The 20,973-nt window shown below is 40.6% G+C and overlaps 1 protein-coding gene across 12 annotated transcripts in view; it reads right to left on the bottom strand.

Annotated features, from left to right (window-relative positions):
- Nucleotides 1–20,973, bottom strand: part of TBCE (tubulin folding cofactor E) — a 76,803-nt gene that overhangs the window by 37,000 nt on the left and 18,830 nt on the right. For all 12 annotated transcript variants that reach the window (XR_006608752.1, XR_006608754.1, XR_006608755.1 and 9 more), the window contains exon 3: nucleotides 305–389. Coding sequence is in view for 8 of the 12 variants with exons in the window: in XM_045087275.1 (XP_044943210.1) it covers nucleotides 305–389 (85 nt within the window). In the remaining 4 variants the exon portion in view is untranslated. The remainder of the gene's footprint in view (nucleotides 1–304; nucleotides 390–20,973) is intronic.

The following is a 20,973-nucleotide window of genomic DNA, read 5'->3' as shown; positions in this document are numbered from 1 at the left end:
GACTGTAAATTGTTTATTGATGAGAAATGTTTATATTTATCCAATTTTAAAAAGCTGTCAAGAAACAAAACCCAAAGAAGGAAAAAGCAAGCAATCTTACTTGTGAAGTTAAGAGCCAGAGTTTTAAAAGCTAAGGGAAAAAACTCTGCAAATTAGGGTTGCTTTTTTTTTTTTTTTTTTTAGAATACATCAAATTCTACATTATAACTATACCCAAAGCCAAACATTTCTTCTTCTCCATCCCCCTTTATTCAACTATTGAATATTACCTGAAAAACTGTGCAAATTCATAACAAAAAATTACCTGCATTTAAAATACACAGTCCCCTCGTGGCTTCCATCATGCTTTCCTCTCTCAGGATTGTCCCATTCTACTCCTAACCAGAGTCCTAATAGAATAAGAAAAAAATAAAATGAGGACTAAGTGAGGTCGGAGATAATTAAAGCTCCTTTTTGCTGCAAGCAAATACAGTTAGCAATGGAAACCCTATCACACAGACAGCACTGGGGGCGAAAAATATCTTTTGAAAAAAAGCAAGTTAACCTTAGACTTGAGACTGCAATCAGCAAATATGATAGAGAGCATGTGTGGTTCATAAGCCAACAAAAACTACAACTGAAAGAAACAATAGCTAAAACTTACTGAGCACTTATTGAAAGCCAGAAACTTTTCTTTGCATTACTTCATGTTATTCTCACAAGACACTTTGTCTTTGTCAAGCAGATAGTATTACCTTCTTTTTTTACTAATTCCTGGACAAATACCCAAGTTTTGGAGTCCTAGTCTACTATTCTGCTTTTCATAAAATAAAAAACTATATATAAATAGTATCCTTATTCAACACAGGTAAAATAACTCACTCAAAGTCACACAACTTCAAACCCAGGTGATTGTAATTCCAAAGTCACACTTTGCTGTCTTTGGCCAGACCTTGTGTTTGTATACCCCTTCAGTTTCCAGAACACTCTATATACAGTACTTGTTAAGTGCAGAAGAAAGATGGAGTGGTTCACTTCTGGATCAACCCTCCTAGTAAAAACTAGAAAAGCTACATAAACTATTTTTGAAAATCACTTTACATCAATTATGATGGCCAAAGTCAAAACACAAAACAAAACAAAATAACAAGTGCTGGTAAGGATATGGAAAAATTAGAACCCTTGTGCCCTCCTCATGGGAATGTGAAATGCTGCAGCCACTGTGGAAAACAGTAGGATTGTTCCTCAAAAAAACTAAACACAGAATTACCAAATCATGTAGCAATTTCACTTCTGGGTATATACCTAAAAGAACTGAAAGCAGGGACCCAGACACCTGCATATTTAGGTTTACAGCAACATTATACACAATAGCCAAAAGGTGGAAGTAACCCAAGTGTCCATTAATGATAAATGGACAAATGAAATGTGGTGTATCCAGTCGACAGAAGATTATTCAGCGAATAAAAGGAATGAAAGTCTGAAACACGCCACAGCATGGTTGAACTTTGAAGATATTATGCTAAAATGACATAAGCCAAACCCAAAAAGACAAGATAGGATTCCACATACATGAGACACCTAGAGCAGACAAATTCATAGAGACAGAAAGTAAAATGGGGGTTGTCAGGGGCTGAGGGGAGAAGAGAATGGGGAGTTATGATTTAATAGGTACAGAGTTCCAGTTCTATAAAATGAAGCGTTCCAGCTACATGGTGGTAAGGGTTGCACAACAATGTAGATGTATTTAATACCACCGAACTCTACACTGAAAAAATGGTTAAAATGGTCAATTGAGTTATGTATATTTACTACAATTTTAAAGATATGTGTGTACATCCCAGAGGGCTACTAAGGCAGCCAAGAATTACAAAGCCAACATGTGGGAGAAAAGGGAAACCCAAAGAGTTTAACTAATAAACATTTAGAGCAATGTTTTCCCCTAAGGCATTTGGTAATTCTGATATAAGAAGCTAAAAAGCTGAACAGAGCTTTGGACAGATTTCAAGGGCTAAAAAATCAATACTGAGAATCACAGCCTCCCAAGGAAGGTCCAAGTTGCTGAGAAAGTCTCTAAGATTTGTACTGAGCTCAAGATGTCTTCATTCTAAGAGTAAGGAGACATCAGCGATAAGATACATAAACTAACCCTCACAGGGATTAAATGTAAATCCTTGGAAAGGATCGAAGAAAGATAACACGATCGCAAAGCTGGAATTATAATTTTTCGTCATCATATCTGGCATTCTAACAAAAATAACCAAGCGCAGAAAAAGACAAAGATTCCGTGACTGAGAACCAAGGAAAACAACAGCCAACACAAACAGATTCATCAGGCATCTGCATAATGGAGTTTTAACTATGCTTAATATTTTCAGGAAAATAAAGGATGACCTTAAAATTTCAGCAGAGAATTTCACAACTGTGTTTTTTTTCAAACCCTAAATAAAAATTCTGAAACTAGAAAACATGATTCAAAGGGATACATGTATGTTTATTGTTTATAGCAGCACTATTTACAATAGCCAAGATATGGAAGCAATCCAAGTGTCCACACATGAATGAATGGATGAAGAAGATGTGGTCTATATATACAATAGAACATTACTCAGCCATAAAAAGAATGAAATCTTGCCATTTGCAATGGCATGGATGAAACCAGAGAATATAATGCTATGCAAAATAAGTCAGAGAAAGACAAATACCATATTTCACTCATATGTGGAATTTAAGAAACAAAACAGGTGAGCAAAGGGAAAAAAAAAAAAGAGAAACAAATCAAGAAATGGGCTCAATTATAGAGAACTAACTGATGGTTACCGGAGGAGACGTGGGTGGGGATGGGTGAAACAACTGAAGAGGATTAAGGACTGTACTTGTCATAATGAGCACTGGGTGATGTATGGAATTGTTCAATCACTAGACTGTACACTGGAAACTAATACAACACCGTATGTTAACTAACAGGAATTAAAATAAAAAGCTAATAATAATAATAATAATAAAAAGCTAAAAAAAAAAAAAAAAGACAACCCAACTGAAAAATGGACAAAGGACTTGGATAGACATTTCTCCAAAGATATATACATGTCCAATAAACACGCAGAAAGATAATCATTAGTCGTTACAGAAATCCAAATCAAAACCACAATGAGGGGTGCCTGGGTGGCTCAGAGGGTTAAGCCTCTGCTTTCAGCTCGAGTCATGGTCTCAGGGTCCTGGGATCAAGTCCCATATTGGGCTCTCTGCTCAACGGGAGCCTGCTTCTTTCTCTACCTCTGCTGTCATTTCCTCTGTTTGTGCTCTTGCTTTCTGGCAAATAAATAAATAAATAAATCTTAAAAAAAAAAAAAACCCACAATGAGATACCACTTCACACTTAATAGTATGGCTATAATCAAAATAATGGAAAGTAACAAGTGCTGGCAAGGATTTGGAAAAACCGGAACCCTCATATACTGCTGGCGGACACATAAAACAGTGTTGCCACTTTGGAAAACATTTTCAGGTGGATCCTGAAAAACCTAAATGTAGAATTACCATATGACTCATCGATTCTACTTACAGGCATATAACCCCAAGCATTAAAAAAACTCAGACATTTGGTGCGCCTGGGTGGCTCAGTGGGTTAAGCCACTGCCTTCGGCTCAGGTCATGATCCCAGGGTCCTGGGATGGAGTCCCGCGTCAGGCTCTCTGCTCAGTAGGGAGCCTGCTTCCTCCTCTCTCTCTCTCTCTGCCTGCCTCTCTGCCTACTTGTGATCTCTCTCTGTCAAATAAATAAATAAATTCTTTAAAAAAAAAAAAAAAAAAACTCAGACACTCGTATGCCAGTGTTCATTGCAGCATTACCCACAATAGGCAAAAGGTAGAAATAGCCCAAATATCCATCAACAAATGGACAGATAAAAAAATGTGATACACATACAATGGAACATTCAGCTGTAAAAAGGAATGACGTTCTCGCACATGCTACATGGATGAACCTTGAAGGTATTTTGTTAAATAAAAAAAGCCATTCTGGGGGCACCTGGGTGGCTCAGTGGGTTAAGCCACTGCCTCCGGCTCGGGTCATGATCTCAGGGTTCTGGGATCAAGCCCCACATAGGGTTCTCTGCTTGGCAGGGAGCCTGCTTCCTCCTCTCTCTCTCTCTGCCTGCCTCTCTGCCTACTTGTGATCTTTCTCTGTCAAATAAATAAATAAAATCTTAAAAAAATAAAAAGCCATCCTGAAAGGACAAAGACTTCTATGGTTCTACTTATATGAGGTACCCTAGTCACTGTTTACCTATACACTTAAAAATGGTTTAAGAGATGCTCAGTCATTAAGCATCTCTTTTTGGCTCAGGTCATGATCCCAGGGTCTTGGGATCGAGCCCTATATCAGGATCCCTGCTTGGCGGGAAGCCTGCTTCTTCCTCTCCCTCTCCCCCTGCTTGTGTTCCCTCTCTCACTATAGCTCTCTCTGTCAAATAAATAAATAAAATCTTCCCCAAAAAAATGGTTTAAGAGAGAAAAAACAAAAGGTTAAGATGGTTAATTTTATGTTATGTAAATTTTACCACAAATATGTTAACATTTTTAAAAATAGTTAGGGGGAAGGAAGAGATGAACAGGTGGGGCACAGAATTCTTAAGGCAGTGAACCTACTCTGTATGATAATGTCATCATAAATTTCCCCAAAGCAACAGAATATACAACACCAAGAGTGAACTTCAATGGACTTTCAGTGATAATGATGTATCATCAATACAGGTTGATCGATTTCAACAAATATACACTCTGGTGGGGGACATTTGTAATGAGGGGGCCTAGACATGTGTGCGGGGCAGGAGGAAATCACTCTACCTGCTCTTCAGTTTTGCTGTGAATTTAAAACTACTCTAAAAAATAAAGCCTATTCAAAAAAAGATTAAAATAGTAAATCTTGTTGTATTTTATAATTTAAAATGTTTAATAAAAAAGGTCAAAATGGCAAATTTTATGCTTTATATGCATGTAACCACAATTTTAAAAATTTTAAAAACAAAGATAATTTCAGCAAAGAAACATTAATAGGGGTGATCTTCAAGGATAAAGAAAGTTATCCCAGGGTGCCTGGTGGCTCAGTGGGTTAAGCCGCTGCCTTCGGCTCAGGTCATGATCTCAGGGTCCTGGGATCGAGTCCCGCATCGGGCTCTCTGCTCAGCAGGGAGCCTGCTTTCCTTCCTCTCTCTCTGCCTGCCTCTCTGCCTACTTGTGATCTCTCTCTGTCAAATAAATAAATAAAATCTTTAAAAAAAAAAAAAAGAAAGTTATCCCAGATGAAAACCTGAGGATACAGAAAGGCAAGAAAAGGGTAAATATATAGATACATCTAAATTAATAAAAATGATATAAACTATTATCAGTTCTTGGTGCTTTATATGCACAAAGATTAAAATACCCAACATATGAGTTAGGAATTGGGTAAGCAGAATTAGTATTCAAGTATTCTAAGGTGTTTGTAGGAGTCCAGGAAGAAGTAAAATTACTAATTGAACTTTTGCAGGTCAAAGATGCAGGTTATTATCTCCCTGATAGTTACTTAATAAAAAAATGTATGATTGGGGCACCTGGGTGGCTCAGTGGGTTAAGTCTCTGCCTTTGGCTCAGGTCATGATTTCAGGGTCCAGGGATGTAGCCCCGCATCAGGCTCTCTGCTCAGCAGGGAGCCTGTTTCCCCCTCCCCCTCTGCCTGCCTCTCTGCCTACTTGTGATCCTTTCTCTCTGTCAAATAAATAAATAAAAACTTATTTTTAAAAAAGTATGATTAATAGAGAGGAAAGATAAAGTTTAAAAAATAATCCAAAAGGAGGGGAGAGGGGAGAAAAAAAAAAAAAAAAAAAAACCCAGCCAAGACAAACAGAAAGCAAACAGTAAGATGGCAGATACAAACCCAAATTATCAAGAAATAAGTAAAATAAGGACTAAACATTCTGATTAAGAGGGTCCACAGAAACCATCACTGAGATTTATACAGGGATCAAACAGAATCTGTAGATTGCTTTGGGTAGTACGGACACTTTAGTAACAGTAACTCTTCCGATCCATGGAGGGATGTCTTCCCATTTATTTGTGTTTCATCTCTTTCAGCAACATTTTATAATTTTCCTTGTATATGCCTTTCACCTTCTTGGTTAATTCCCAAGTGGTTCATTCTTTTTGATGCGGTACATGTAGACAATGGAGTATTACTCAGCCTTTACAAGGAAGTTCTGACACATGCTGCAGCATGGATAAACCTCAAGGACATTATGCTCGGTGAGATTCGATACTCCTAAAAAAAAAAAAGAAAAACAAATTCCACAGCGGCCTGTGGGTGGCTCAGTTGGTTAAGGGTCCCACACTTGATCTCAGGTCGGGTCCTGATCTCAGGGTTGTGATATCAAGTCCCGCACTGGTCTCCACAGTCAGCGCAAAGCCTGCTTGAGATTCTTTTCCTCTCCTTCCACCTCTGCTCCAACTCCCTGCTCACATGCCCATACTGTAAATTAAAAAACGGAATCTTAGGGGGAAAAAAAAAAGGCAAATACCACAGTCAAATTCCCAAGAGAGAGAAAGCAGAATAGTGGATGCTAGGGACTGGCGAGACAAAAGCATGAGAAACTACTGTTTAACGAAATTTCAGTTTGGGAAGACGAAAAAATGTTCTGGGGGTGGACAGTGGTGATGGCTACAAAACAATGTGATGAACCCAATGCCATGGACCGCACATGTAACCAATGTAACAAATGTGGATCTTTACATTCTGTGCATTTCACTGCAATGAAAATATATAAAAGACTGAAATCACAGAGTAGTGGCTCTGTACACAGTGGAATTCAGTCAATAAAGTTTTATTAGAAAATACTCATATGTGTAGAAATTAAGCCATATCATTCTAAATTACCTTGCTTCAAAAGAGAAAGTACAGGGGGACCTGGGTGGCAAAGTTGGTTGAGTGTCCGATCTTGATTTCCACTCAGGGCATAATCTCAGGGTCCTGAGATCAAGCCCCACATTGGGCACCTACACTCAGCAGGGAGTCTGCTGGGGATTCTCTCTCCCTCTCCTTCTGGCCCTCTGCACCTCCCCACATAGGTGTGCTCTCTTTCACTCTAATAAATACATAAATCCTGGGGCGGGGAGCGGAGCACGGGGTGCCTGGGTGGCTCAGATGGTCGGGCATCTGACTTTGGCTTGGGTCCTGGGATAAAGCCCCACAACGGGTTCCCAGCTCAGTGGGGAATCTGCTTCTTCCTCTCCCTCTGCTTTTCCTCCTGCTTGTGCTCTTTCTCTCTCTCTTGAATAAAATATTTTAAAAAATAAAATTTTAATTAAAAAAAAGCACAAAGTAAATTAGAAAATATTTTGAACAGAATGATGATAAAAATACCACATATCAAAATTTGGGAAATGTAGCCACAAGCTGCATTTGGAGAGAAAGTTATAGGCTTAAATGTATAGGTTAGATGGAAGACAGAAAATAATCATCTGTCTCAAAATGTTAAGGGGAGAAAAACACCCTTAATTAATCAATTAATTAATTAAACACCCTAAATTAATAAATTAATAGCCTACAGAAAGCAGAAGTAAATAATAAAGAGGAAAAATGAATAGGATAGAAAAATAAAACCATTTCTCGCTGTAAAACAGCTCAAAGCTTTCCAACAGGGATACATGTGAAAACCAGCAGCCATTATATAAAGGCTAACTCCTGGAATAAAAGTGAGTGCAGGTGATAAGGAAGCACAGTTAAGAAGACCGTTCGAGGGGCACCTGGGTGGCTCAGTGGGTTAAAGCCTCTGCCTTCGACTCAGGTCATGATCTCAGGGTTCTGGGATCGAGCCCCACATAGGGCTCTCTGCTCAGTGGGGACCCTGATTCCCCCTTTCTCTCTTCCTGCCTCTCTGCCTACTTGTGATCTCAGTGTGTCAAATAAATAAATTAAATATTTAAAAAGAAAAAAAGACCATTCAGGGGCGCCTGGGTGGCTCAGGGAGTTAAGCCTCTGCTTTCAGCTTAGGACATGATCTCGGGGTCCTGGGATGGAGCCCTGCATCGGGCTCTCCACTCAGCGGGGAGTCTGCTTCCTCCTCTCTCTCTGCCCACCTCTCTGCCTACTTGTGATATCTGTCTGTCAAATAAATAAATAAACTCTTTAAAAAAAAAAAAAAAAAAGGAAGACGGAAGAAGACCGTTCATACGGTTGGGGGTGGTGTGTGGGAAAAACATGCATGGTAATAGGAAAGAAACTGTGAAGGGAAAATAGGAGAGGCCAAAGCCTAGTAGAGCTCAGGACCTGTTTAGGGAGCCTTAAAAAGTCCCACACAGGTAGAACCAGGGGTGTAGCCCAGGGTCAGGGCAGGAGCCAATGGCAGGAAAAAAAGACTAGCAGGGCCGCAAAGAGGCTGAACCCTAACATAAAACTCTCCAATGACACAGTAAAGAGCTTGAACTTTATCCTGCATCTCCTGAGAACCCTTGTTAAGCAGCATGGAGACACAGGATCTCAATCTTGAAAGATAAGAAATTGAAGCTCAGAGGAAGTATGTCAGTTACTCAAGGGAAAACTTTCTTCCCGCAGTCTCACAGCACTCTGGTATCAGATGTGTGGTGTTTCCACTCCAAGCAATTCTCTAATTCTTGGCAGACACAATCTGGATGTCCTACAATATACCTCAAAGCTGATACTAACTGGCCAGATTAGTGTAGACCCCAAAGATTAAGGGCTCAGTCCCACAAGAATGTGACAGCTTGGGACTTGTGACTGGCATCTCTAACTTCTCAGCTACCAGCTATAAATCAGGGGTTTCCATAGCCCATACTTTTTTTTTAATAAACATATATTTTTATCCCCAGGGGTACAGGTCTGTGAATCACCAGGTTTACACACTTCACAGCACTCACCAAAGCACATACCCTCCCCAATGTCCATAATCCCACCCCCTTCTCCCAACCTCCCTCCCCCCAGCAACCCTCAGTTTGTTTTGTGAGAGTCACTTATGGTTTGTCTCCCTCCCAATTCCATCTTGTTTCCCGTACTTTTGATCATTTGCTAGAACTGCTTCACAGAAATCAAGAAAACCCTCACATTTACAGTATGTTATAAAAGATAATACAAAGAACAGATGAACATCTACAAGGAGGGTCTTGTATCCAGAAGGGTCTTGAGCACAGGTGACTGCACCACAGTTTGAGGTGTACCTGTCAGTGTGTGCATATGTTCACCAACCCAGAAGGCCTCCAAACCCCACAGTTTGGGGATTTTCATGGAGACCTCCTCATGTAGGCCTCTCTTCCCTCCCCAGAGGATGGGGGTGAGTCAAAGTTCCAAACTCCTAATTAAGGTGCTGGTGACCAGCCCCCATCCTGAAGCTACCTAGGGCAACCCAGCCACCGGTCGTCATTAGCAAAGAAAAAGACACTTATCACTTTGGAGATTCCGAGGGCCTTCTTTTAGAAGTTCTTGGTGGGGAACGGGGATTGAAGAACAAATATTAGAGCATGTGAAAATCAGTAGTGGGAAATTTCACCAAAATGTAGTCGGAAGGATTCACGGAGGGAGCTCTCCACCCCTACCATCATTGGTGGTCAACTGCAGACCCAAAAGGAAGAGACAAACTTGGCTTTACCTGGACTTGACCTCGCACCCAGATACTACTCCATTATTCCGGCTAAAAGCAGAGATGCTCAGCCAATGAAAAGCCACCTCATGCCGACATGAGCCAACAGCTCAGCCAGTGAAAAGCTACCACACCATGACCTCTACTTTACTCCAGTGGACTTTTAGTTTATAACAGACATCCCAACCTACCCCTTTCCTCCTTAAAAAGCATGCTTCTCCTTTATTCCCTCTGACCTTCCTACAGGTTTTACCACAGTTTATTTATCCTGGATTGCAATTTTCTTTTATTCCTAAAAAAAAGCCCCCCCCCTTTTTTTTTCTTAAAGATTTACTTATTTGACAGAGAGGGAGCAAGTCCAAGGAGGGGGAACAGCAGGGAGAGGGAGAAGCAGACTCCCGATGAGCAGGGAGCTGGAGGAGGGGCTCCATCCAAGGACCCCTGGATCATGCCCTGAGCCGAAGGAAGAAACTTAATGGACTGAGCCCCCAGGTGCTCCTTTTATTAATTTTTAAAGATTTTATTTATTTGAGAGAGGGAGAGAATGCAAGGGGGTGGAGAGGTTAGTAGGAGAGGGAGAAGCAGACTTCCCGCTGAGCAGGGAGCCCCACGTGGGACTTGATCCCAAGACCCCAGATTCACGACATAAGCCAAAGGCAAATGCTTAACCAAATGAACCACCGAGGCTCCCCAGCAGCTTTTATTTTCAAGATTAACAAATGTTCCTAGTTCCCCTAACACACAGGAAGTTTCGTGGGTTTGGGGAGCTTTGTGTCAGAGACCAGGTATATTTTTCTTATTATGTCACACTTGCCAAAATAACATAGTGAAAAAGGACCAAACTCTGTACTAATACACACACACACACTCACACACACTCACACACACACACACACACTCCTTTTGTATCTTAATCCACTTCGTTAAACAAAGGCCTTAAACACAAGTAATGTTATTCATCATAAAAGCCCTCACCCAAATGAACTGCCTTAGCGGACATCACCAAGAAGGCCATTTGCACTGCAAGGAACAAGTCGCTACTCAGACTCACACAGGTGGGAAGAGCAAGGCCAGCATGCACTTGGGATCAGCTGTAACTCTGGCGAAGCATCGCTCCTGTCTGGCAAGCTCTCGCCCTGTCCGCTAAAGACAGCAGAGCAAGTCCGGAAACCAGCAGAGATGAGAAAGCGGACCAAAGTGGAGGTTGGTAGGACCTCATCGGTCATTTCCCAACGCTGGAAGACCCAGGCTTCTGCCTCCTACACGCCAGGGGTGCTAAGGTCCTGATTACCTTCCATCTACCAAGTTCAAATGTGCAAAAGACTGAAGCAGACACGAGAATATAGGTTTATTAATTTCCAATGATAAATATAATTTTTATATTTATACATCAATACCCTGACAGATGACAGTGACTACCATGCTCCAACAAAAATCAAGATTCTATGATGGTTTTCCTATAGAGGGAAATGAAGTGTTCTGAGAAAAAGAGTACTTTTCTCCTGATTCACAACAAGAACAGCAAACATTTAAAAAGCTCTTACATCCTGTCAAGCTTAGGTCTAAATGCTTTATATATATTTTAATTTATTGACTCCTCATAACAACCCTTCGAAGCAGAGGGCCATCCACTTCAGCACGATTGTGGGCTACAGAAAGACCACTAACTTTTAGGAGCAAGAATTCTCTCTCAGGAAGCAACCCCACATCTGTCCAAAGCTTCAAACAAGGACACACTTGAGTACCATTTTTTTTGCACCTATAAATACAGAAGAGATGACTAAGGGCCTAACATACTTAAAGTCACAAATTACCAAATGCCTATTACTCCTATAATAAGATCTGCTACCAGTTTGAAGCAGGGCTACATCCCAGTAAGAAATAAGCTATAAAAATCATCCTGAAATAATTAAATTACCTACTTAAATGACACTACAGTTTTTTTTTAATTAATTTATTTATTTGACAGACAGAGATCACAAGTAGGCAGAGAGAGAGGAAGGGAAGCAGGCTCCCCGCTGAGCAGACAGCCCAGGACTCTGGACCCAGGGCCCTGGGATCATTACCTGAGCTGAAGGCAGAGGCTTCAACCCACTGAGCCACCCAGATGCCCCGACACTACAGTTTTCATCTGAATATTATCACGTGTCTTTCAAAAGCAACAACTTTGGATTTTTTTTTTTTTTTTAGATTTATTTGACAGAGATCACAAGTAGGCAGAGAGGCAGGCAGAGAGAGAGAGAGGAGGAAGCAGACTCCTGGCTGAGCGGGGAGCCCAATGTGGGGCTCGATCCCAGGACCCTGGAACCATGACCCAAGTCGAAGGCAGAGACTTTAACCCACTGAGCCACCCAGGCACCCCAACAACTGCCAAGCAGATAGCTTCTAAACAAAGTCCATAGCCTCCCTTCCTCCCCACCGAGATGCCAGCAGCACGCAGATTGGTTTTAACATAATGTTTAAATGTTCTTCTAGACAACAAAGTGTAACTTTAGCCATTTCTTCCATCAACTCCCAGAATATGAAAACCTATCCTGTCATCACCACATTTAAACACACATATGCCTTTCTATTTGCTCTGGTAGGAGGGCAAAAGCAGGATTCATTTGAAAATGTCTCAGAGAAGAACACTGTTATACATACTTTATGTAGAGATTTGCTACCAAATAATTCGTGTTGATTCTGATTCTCAAAGTAGTATTTGTTCAATAAAAGCTGTGAGAAAATAAAACCCATTAAAAACCTTGGAATAACAACAGCATCAAAACAACACTAATAAAGTACAATCAATAAGTGTTATTTGGGGGCACCTGCGTGGGTGGCTCAGTCAGTTAAGTGTCTGCCTTTGGCTCAGGTCCTGATCACAGGGTCCTGGGATCAAGTCCCACATTGGGCTCTGCTCAGCGGGGTGCCTGCCTCTCCCTCTCCCTCTGCCTATGGCTCCCTCTGAGTCAAATGAATAAATAAAATCCTTTAAAAATAAATTTAAAAATTAAGAAATATGTTATTTAAACAAAAATACCTTAGGAGCATCTGGCTAGCTCAGTCAGAAGAGCATATGGCTCTTGATCTTGGGGTCTGGAGTTCAGGCCCCATGTTGGGCACAGAGATTACTTAAAAAAAAAAAAAAGCCTAGGGCAATTAACTCAACTCAATGTAAAAAACGTAAAGTAGGTAAATAAATGCTACAAAAGCCTTAAAATGTTAAATAAACAACTTTCCTCTTAGGAAAAAAAAAGTAGAACAGTAAAGACTAGATACAAATTTTCTTTATATGAGGGAATAAGAAACTCATATCTAAAATTAATCAAAAAGGGGCACTGGGTGTTTCAGTCACTTAAGTGGCCAAGTCCTGGTTTCAGCTCAGGTTATGATCTCAGGGTCCTGAAACTGAGCACCCCTTGGCTCCTCGCTGAGCATGGAGCCTACTGGAGATTCTCTCTCCCTCTGCAGTTAACCTACCCCACGCACGCATGTGCCTTGTCTCCCTCTAAAAAATAAGGGACGCCTGGATGGCTCAGTGGCTTAAGCAGCTGCTTTCTGCTCAGGTCATGATCCCAGGGTCCTGGGATCAAGTCCCACATTGGCCTCCTTACTTGGCAGGGAGCCTGCTTCTCTCTCTCCCTCTGCCACTCTGCCTGCTTGTGCTCTCTCTGTCAAATAAATAAAATCTTTTTAAAAAAATAAAAATTAAAAATAAACTAAAAAACTTTAAAAATAAAACTAATCGAGAGAAAAGAGCTAGTGCATAATTTTGATGGTACAGATGAAAACACCTAAAATTTTGCTGAAATGAGTCAGAGAAAGACAAATACCATGATTTCACTTACATGTGGAATCTAAAAAACACCACAAACCAAGCAGAAACCAACCTACAAATAGAGAACTGATGGTTGCCAGAGGGGAGGGAATGAAGGGTAGATGGGAAAAATGGCTGAAGGGGAGTGGAAGGTATAGGCTTCCAGCTATGGAATGAGTAAATCGTGGGGGTGGAAAGGTCCAGGGTAGGGAATAGAGTCAGTGGTACTGTAACAGCACTTTATGGTAACAGATGATAGCTACACTGTAGAGTTGTCCAATCTAACTATAGAGTTGTCCAATCACTACATTGTACACCTGTGTCAACTTTACCTAAAAAAACAAACAAACAAACAAACAAAGACCTATTTTTTTTTCTTTAAGAGTTTATTTAGCGGCACATAGTTGGCTCAGTTGGTTAAGCATCTGCCTTCAGCTCAAATCATGAACCCAGGTCCTGGGATTGAGCCTTGCATCAGGCTCCTGGCTCAGTGGGAAGCCTGCCCCTTCCCCTGCTTGTGCACATGTTCTGTCAAATAATATAAAATCTTAAAAAAAAAAAAAAAAAGATTTTATTTGAGAGAGAAGGGGGGAAGTGCAAGCAGGGGGAGAAGGAGTGGGAGAACCAGCCTCCCCATTGAGCAGGGAGCCCGACATGGGACTCGATCCCAGGACCCTGGGATCATGACCTGAGCTGAAGGCAGACACTTAACAGACTGAGCCACCCAGGTGCCCCTATGATCACCCCCTTTTAAAGAACGGACACACTTCACCTTAGGACTAATCTTCAAAGACTATAAACCAAGAGGTTAATTAGGACAGAGTTTTTCAATAATCTTGTTTATTCAGTGGCTTACAGAAACTCTATTTACCATAAAAGAATTCTATACACCAGTAACACGATACGAATCAGAATTTGAGTTTAAAATGTATTTTATAAGAAAATGCTTTTACTTTTTAGAGATGCATGGTGAAGTATTCAGACATGAAATGCCACTATGCATATCACTTTATTTAAAATGCTTAGGCAGGGCGCCTGGGTGGTTCAGTTGGTTAAGCATCTGCCTTCAGTTTAGGTCATGATCCCAGAGTCCTGGGATTGAGCCCACCCCACCCCCACCCCCGGATTGGGTTTCCTGCTTAGTGCTCTTCCCTGTCCCTCTGCCACTCCCCCTGCTTATGCTCTTTCATGCTCTCTTCTCTGTTAAATGTATAAATAAAGTCTTTAAAAAATAAAATGCTTAGGCAAAAAACAATTTTATTGAATGAAGCAAATAAGGCAAAGTGTTAGCAATGTTAAACAGACATAACAAGTATATATCGGTGTTCCTTATACTATTCCAAATGCTACCTGACACTTAAAAAAAAAAAAAAAACATAGAAAGCAGAACCTTGGAGAAATGGCTGATTGTGGGGCAAAAAACGTGTTAGATAAACCCTTCACATATGATAGCTTCCTTATCAAATCTTAGTAAGGAAACTATCAAAAACCACTGGGTCACATCAAAAGTACTCAGGAGGCAATCTGAAGGGGGTCCTTCTGGCCGAATCTGGGACAGTCTGAGCATCAATAAGGATATCAGAAATGGACTAAAACAGATAAAATGTGTTTGAACCCATGACTTTATAAAGATTTTTTTTTAATTCATTGGTTTTCTAAGTCAACCAATTCATTTTTATGAAGACAAATAAAAGGAAAAAATCCAACATTTATCCTGCCTTTCAATCACCCAGTTACTTGGAAAGAAACTAATTAACATAGGGAAATTTTCCACAATATACGCAGTCCATCAGAAGAACAATAGAAGAAAATTATTAGAATTTCACCATTTGACCACCCCAAATAACGGACATAAACCATGTTCATCTAGAGCTGCTTACATCACAAAAAGAGATACAAACAGACATTGTGCGCCTCCTGACTGAAGAATGCATTACCTACAGAGTATTTGTACCAAAAAAAGAGATTATCAAACCTGAATCTGATAAACCCTATATACAATTACCAATGTACAGGAAACGTAGAGACAGAAATACATGTTAATGACATCATATGGAGGTAATCAGACGAATCCAGAACATGAGAAGTTTTAGAGGACAAAACACAATTTTTTCCAACAAATTGCAAGGAAGAAAAAAAGGAACGTAGAAGATCATTCTAGGAAATCCTATATCCAACTTATAGGAGTGCCAGAAAGAGAAAACAGGTAAAATGGAAGGGTAAACATTATCAAATATAATCTTAGAAGAAAATATTTCATAACTGAAAAGGTACATGTGACCTCAATTAAATAGGCTTAACCAAGAAAACACCTACAACCAATCAGTGAAGAAACACCCACAGCTGGACACTTTGGTTTTTCATCATAAGCCTTTAGGCACTATATTTTATCATGCTCATGTATTATTTTAATAGGTACTTTAAAAAAACAAAGGAAACACAGCAACGAGGCTTCAAGAATGGCCCAGAAGATTAATTAGCAGTATTACTAAATGAAACTATAAGAAAATCTTGTTATATTTAAAAACAACATCCTCGGGCACCTGGGTGGCTCAGTGGGTTAAGCCGCTGCCTTCGGCTCAGGTCATGATCTCAGGGTCCTGGAATCGAGCCCCACATCGGGCTCTCTGCTCAGCAGGGAGCCTGCTTCCCTCTCTCTCTCTCTGCCTGCCTCTCAGTGTACTTGTGATCTCTCTCTGTCAAATAAATAAATAAAATCTTAAAAAAAAAATAAAAAAATTAAAACAACATCCTCCAAGACCTTAAAAAAAAAAATCTGCTTCTTTTGTCATGGAAAATTATACTAATCCTCTAAAACACAAGAAAAAAATGAATCTGATTGAATTCTTGTGATGAGCCTCAGAGATGTTCATGATAGAGTCAGACCCTTGGCAAGTTCCAGGTTAGAAGCTGGAATCTGTGGGGCTGGAAATTGGTAAGAAGATGTGAAGAATGGAGAAAAATACTAAAAAAGATCAAGGGCAGACTTCTGACTTTGCTGAGTCAGCTGTTCCCTGATGAACTTGGATTGCCAGTATTTGCTTCAATAGGTGTCAACGCATTTCAACCACTATTTAAGATCAATAAACTGAGTGCAGAATACAAAATACCTCCATAAGAACTTAGAAGCAATATGTTTCAACTATTTTTTTTAAAGATTTTATTTATTTGACAGAGAGAGATCACAAGTAGGCAGAGAGGCAGGCAGAGAGAGAGAGAGGAGGAAGCAGGATCCCTCCTGAGCAGAGAGCCCGATGTGGGGCTCAATCCCAGGACACTGGGATCATGACCTGAGCCAAAGGCAGAGGCTTTAGCCCACTGAGCCACCCAGGCACCCCTCGACTATTTTATTTTAAATTAACTTGTTACTACAGGATAAATGGAACCCAAGATACTATAGGGCCATTTAATTTAGTCACTCTATACAGGTTGACAATAATACCAGATTTCAGTTACCATAAAATGTATTACAAAACAATAAGGGCAAAGAACCATGAAGATAATCACTGGAGAGAAAATAAAAATACAATGTATATATTGATTGATCTACAGCAACTCCAAGTATATGAATATGAGAATATCGAGTAACAAATATCTGATTTTTAAGCATACAGATGTATATTAATAAAAGATCTACTGGTAGTATTTCATTAATTAAATCAGTTAATCACTTAAATCACATGAAACAAATTTAGAAAAAGTGCTTCCTCACTCCCACATTCATGAAACAATTCTAAACAGACTCTCCAAACACAGTTATAACATTAGTGTCTGACTATCATCCCCCCCACACACAAATTTATTATCCTACAGTTCTGGAGGTCAGAGCCTGAGGACAGTCTCATTGGTCTAAAATCAAGGCACTGCAGGGACGCCTGGGTGGCTCAGTTACTTAAGTGTCTGTCACGACCTTGGAGTCTCCGGTCAAGCCCCGCATCGGGTTCCTGCTCAGAGGGAAGTCTGCTTCTCCCCTCTGCCCCTCACCCCACTCTCATGCTCTCTCTCTCTCTCTCTCAATAATAAAATCTTTAAAAAATAAAATAAAATCAAGGGGTTGCAAAGCTGTGTTCCCTTCTGGAGGCGAGAGAGGAAAACTCATTGCCTTGCCTTCCCCAGCTGGTAGGGGCTGCACACACTCTTCGGCTTCATGACCCGATTCCATCTTCAACGCCCACAGTGGCCAGTCAAAACTTTCTCATGTCGCTGCTCTCCTGCACTGTCCTCTTCTACCTCTGCTTCGACAGATCCTTCAGATCACACTGAACCCACCTGGATAATCTCCCTATCTTAAAGTCAGCTGATTAGCAAGCTTAATTCCACCTGCAACCCTAATTCTCCTTTGCAATGTAACCAAACACAATGCTCCCAGCTCCTAGGGACATCTTTGTTGGAAGGGGAGGGGTACTTTTTTACCCATCACAGCATATCCTCTTTATTTAAACACTTTTTTAAAAACTGCATATGGGGGCACCTGGATGGCTCAGTCAGTTAAGCATTGACTCTTGGTTTCTGCTCAGGTCATGATTTCAGGGTCGTGGGATCAATCAAGCCCAAGTCCAGCTCCGTGCTCAGAGCAGTCTGTTTGAGACTTTCTCTTCCTCTCCCTTTGCCCCTCCCACCCCACACTCATTCACATGCTCTAAAATAAATCTTTAAAAAAATAAAAATTAAAAAATTTAAAAGCCTGCATGTGATGCTATCTCGGGATATCTCGATTTCCAACCCAAGCCATTTGTAAAACATTAGAACTGCCCTATTTCTTTCTTAAGTAAATTTCATCTACCACAATAGCTAACACTATATGCACCAGGAACTGGTCTAAGCGCTTTAAACACCTTCATTTATTTAATTATCACAACAACCCTAAAATTTACACCCAGTAAAGCAGCTCCAGGAGTAATTACTGAATCTGTGTTCAATTTCACTGCATCTTTGTACCAATTCCACCTGTTGACTTCTGAAAAAAACTCAAAAGTCACACCAGTTGAGGTAAAGTCCTACAGAATGCCCCCAAACGATGAGATAATTAATAGAGTGAATACACAGTAGCTCCTTCTTCACAGAATTAAAATTTGAGGGGGGAAAATTCGCCTGATCATACATACATGAAGGAATTGTCAAACTCACAAGCAATTTAATAAATGAAAATAATATGTACCACTTCATAGTCACTAAATTACCATGAAATAGCTTCCATTTGCATTACTGGATCTGTGATGGGCCACTCCAACCTGCCTTTAGAAATTGAGACTTATTCCCACCAGCTGCTGGGCAAACCAGCCTCTGGCAACTAGCCCTCAACTATGAACCCACTTTCAAGAACTGTTTCCACTGGAGAAAGTGCCTGGCACACCCGCTTCCACAAAACCCAGTGACAGATCATCACAGGTGTAAGTGCCCCGCCCCTCATCTCAGCTAGGAAAATCTCTGAAGGGCCACCCTACCTTCAGAGTTCCCACAGGGTCAGGTGGAATTTATGTTCAGACTGTATCACAGGGGCACCTGGCTGGCTCAGTCAGTGGAACAGGCAATATTTTTTTTTTTTTTTTGTAGTTCAAGTTAGTTAACACAGAGTATATTATTTGTTGCAGGGGCAGGATTTAGTGATTCATCAGAATTGCATTGCACAGAACACCCATTACATCAACTGCGCTCCTTAATGCCCATCACTCAATTACCCTATCCTCCCCACCTCCCCTCCAGCAACCCTCGGTTTTTTCCCTATAGTTGATCCTTTTATGGTTTGCCTCCCTCTCTGTTATTTTATTTTTCCCTCCCTTCCCCTATGTTCATTTGTTTTATTTCTTAAATGCCACATGAGTGAAGTCATACGGTATTCATCTTTCTCTGACTTATTTTGCTTAGCATAATGCACTCTAGTTCCATCCACATCACTGCCAATGGCAAGCTTTCATTCCTTTAGATGACCGAGTAATATCCCATCATGTGTGCATAACACACACACACACACACACACATCTTCTTTCCTGCATCAATGGAAATCTGGGCTCTTTCCATAGTTGGGCTATTGTGGACACTGCAACTATAAATATTAGGGTGCACATGCCCCCTTCAAACAACTATGTTTGTATCCTTTGGATAATTACCTAGTAGTGCAATTGCTGTGTCATAGGGTAGTTCTATTTTTAACATTTTGAGCAACCTCAGTATGAGCATGTAACTTTTTTTTTAAGATGTTATGTATTTATTTGCCAAAGAGAGAGAGAGAGCACAAGCAGGGAGAGCAGTAGGCAGAGGGAGAAGCAGACTCCCACTGAGCAAGGAGCCAGATATGGGACTTGATCCCAGGATCATGACCAGAGCTGAAAGCAGATGCTTAACTATTGACTGAGTCACCAAGGCATCCCACAAACACACAACTCCTGATCTCAGGGTTGTGAGTTCGAGCCCCACGTTGGGTGTAGAAATTACTTAAAAATAAAGTCTTAAAAAAAAAAAGTGGGGGACGCCTGGGTGGCTCAGTTGGTTAAGCGGATGCCTTTGGCTCAGGTCATGATCCCAGTGTCCTGGGATCGAGTCCCACATCAGGCTCCTTGCTCAGCAGGGAGCCTGCTTCTCTCTCTGTCTCTGCCTGCCACTCTGTCTGCATGTGCTTGTTCTCACTTGCTCTCTCTCTCTGACAAATAAATAAATTAAAAAAAAAAAAAAAAAGTGGGACACCTGGGTGGCTCAATGGGTTGGGCCTCTGCCTTCAGCTCAGGTCATGATCTCAGGGTCCTGGGATCAAGCCCCGCATCGGGCTCTCTGCTCAGCAGGGAGCCTGCTTCCCCCTCTCTCTGCCTGCCTACCTCTCTGCCTACTTGTGATCTGTCAAATAACTATATAAACTCTTTTAAAAAAAAAAAGCTTCTGCAGAGGAAAGAAAACTAAAAGGCAACCTATGGAATGGGAAAAGATATTCACAAATGACATATTTGATCAAGTGTTAGTATCCAAAATATGTGAAGAACTTCTACAACTCAACATACAAAAAAAAAAACCAATCCGATTAAAAAATGGGCAGAAGACTGGAATAGACATTTCTCCAAAGAAGAAATACCAATGGCCAAGAGACACATGAAAAGATGTTCAACATCACTCAGCATCAGTGAAATGCAAAACAAAACCACAATTAGATAACACCTCACACCTGTCCAAATGGCTAAAATAAAAAATTCAAGAAATAAGCACTGGTGAGGATGTGGAGAAAAAGGAACACCCGTGCACTGCTGGTGGAAATGCAAATTGGTGCAGCCACCGTGGAAAACAGTGTGGGGAGGGTTCCTCAAAATATTAAAAATGAAATTACCATATGGTCCAGTAATTCAACTACTGGGTATTGATCCAAAGAATATGAAAACACTAATTCGAAAAAATATATGCATCCCTATGTTTACTTCAGCATTGTTTATAATAGCAAATTATGGAAGCAGCCCAAGTGTCCATCAAATGATGAATAATAAAGGATAGTGTATGTGTAGACACACACACACACACAATTGAATATTACTCAGTCATAAAAAAGAATGAAAGCTTGCCATCTGCAACAACATGGATGGGGCTAGAAAGT

This window comes from Mustela putorius, unplaced genomic scaffold, assembly GCF_011764305.1.
Source record: "Mustela putorius furo isolate JIRA1106 unplaced genomic scaffold, ASM1176430v1.1 tig00001075_pilon_pilon_pilon, whole genome shotgun sequence".
NCBI lineage: Eukaryota > Metazoa > Chordata > Mammalia > Carnivora > Mustelidae > Mustela > Mustela putorius.
This window is presented reverse-complemented; position numbering and strand designations above follow the sequence as displayed.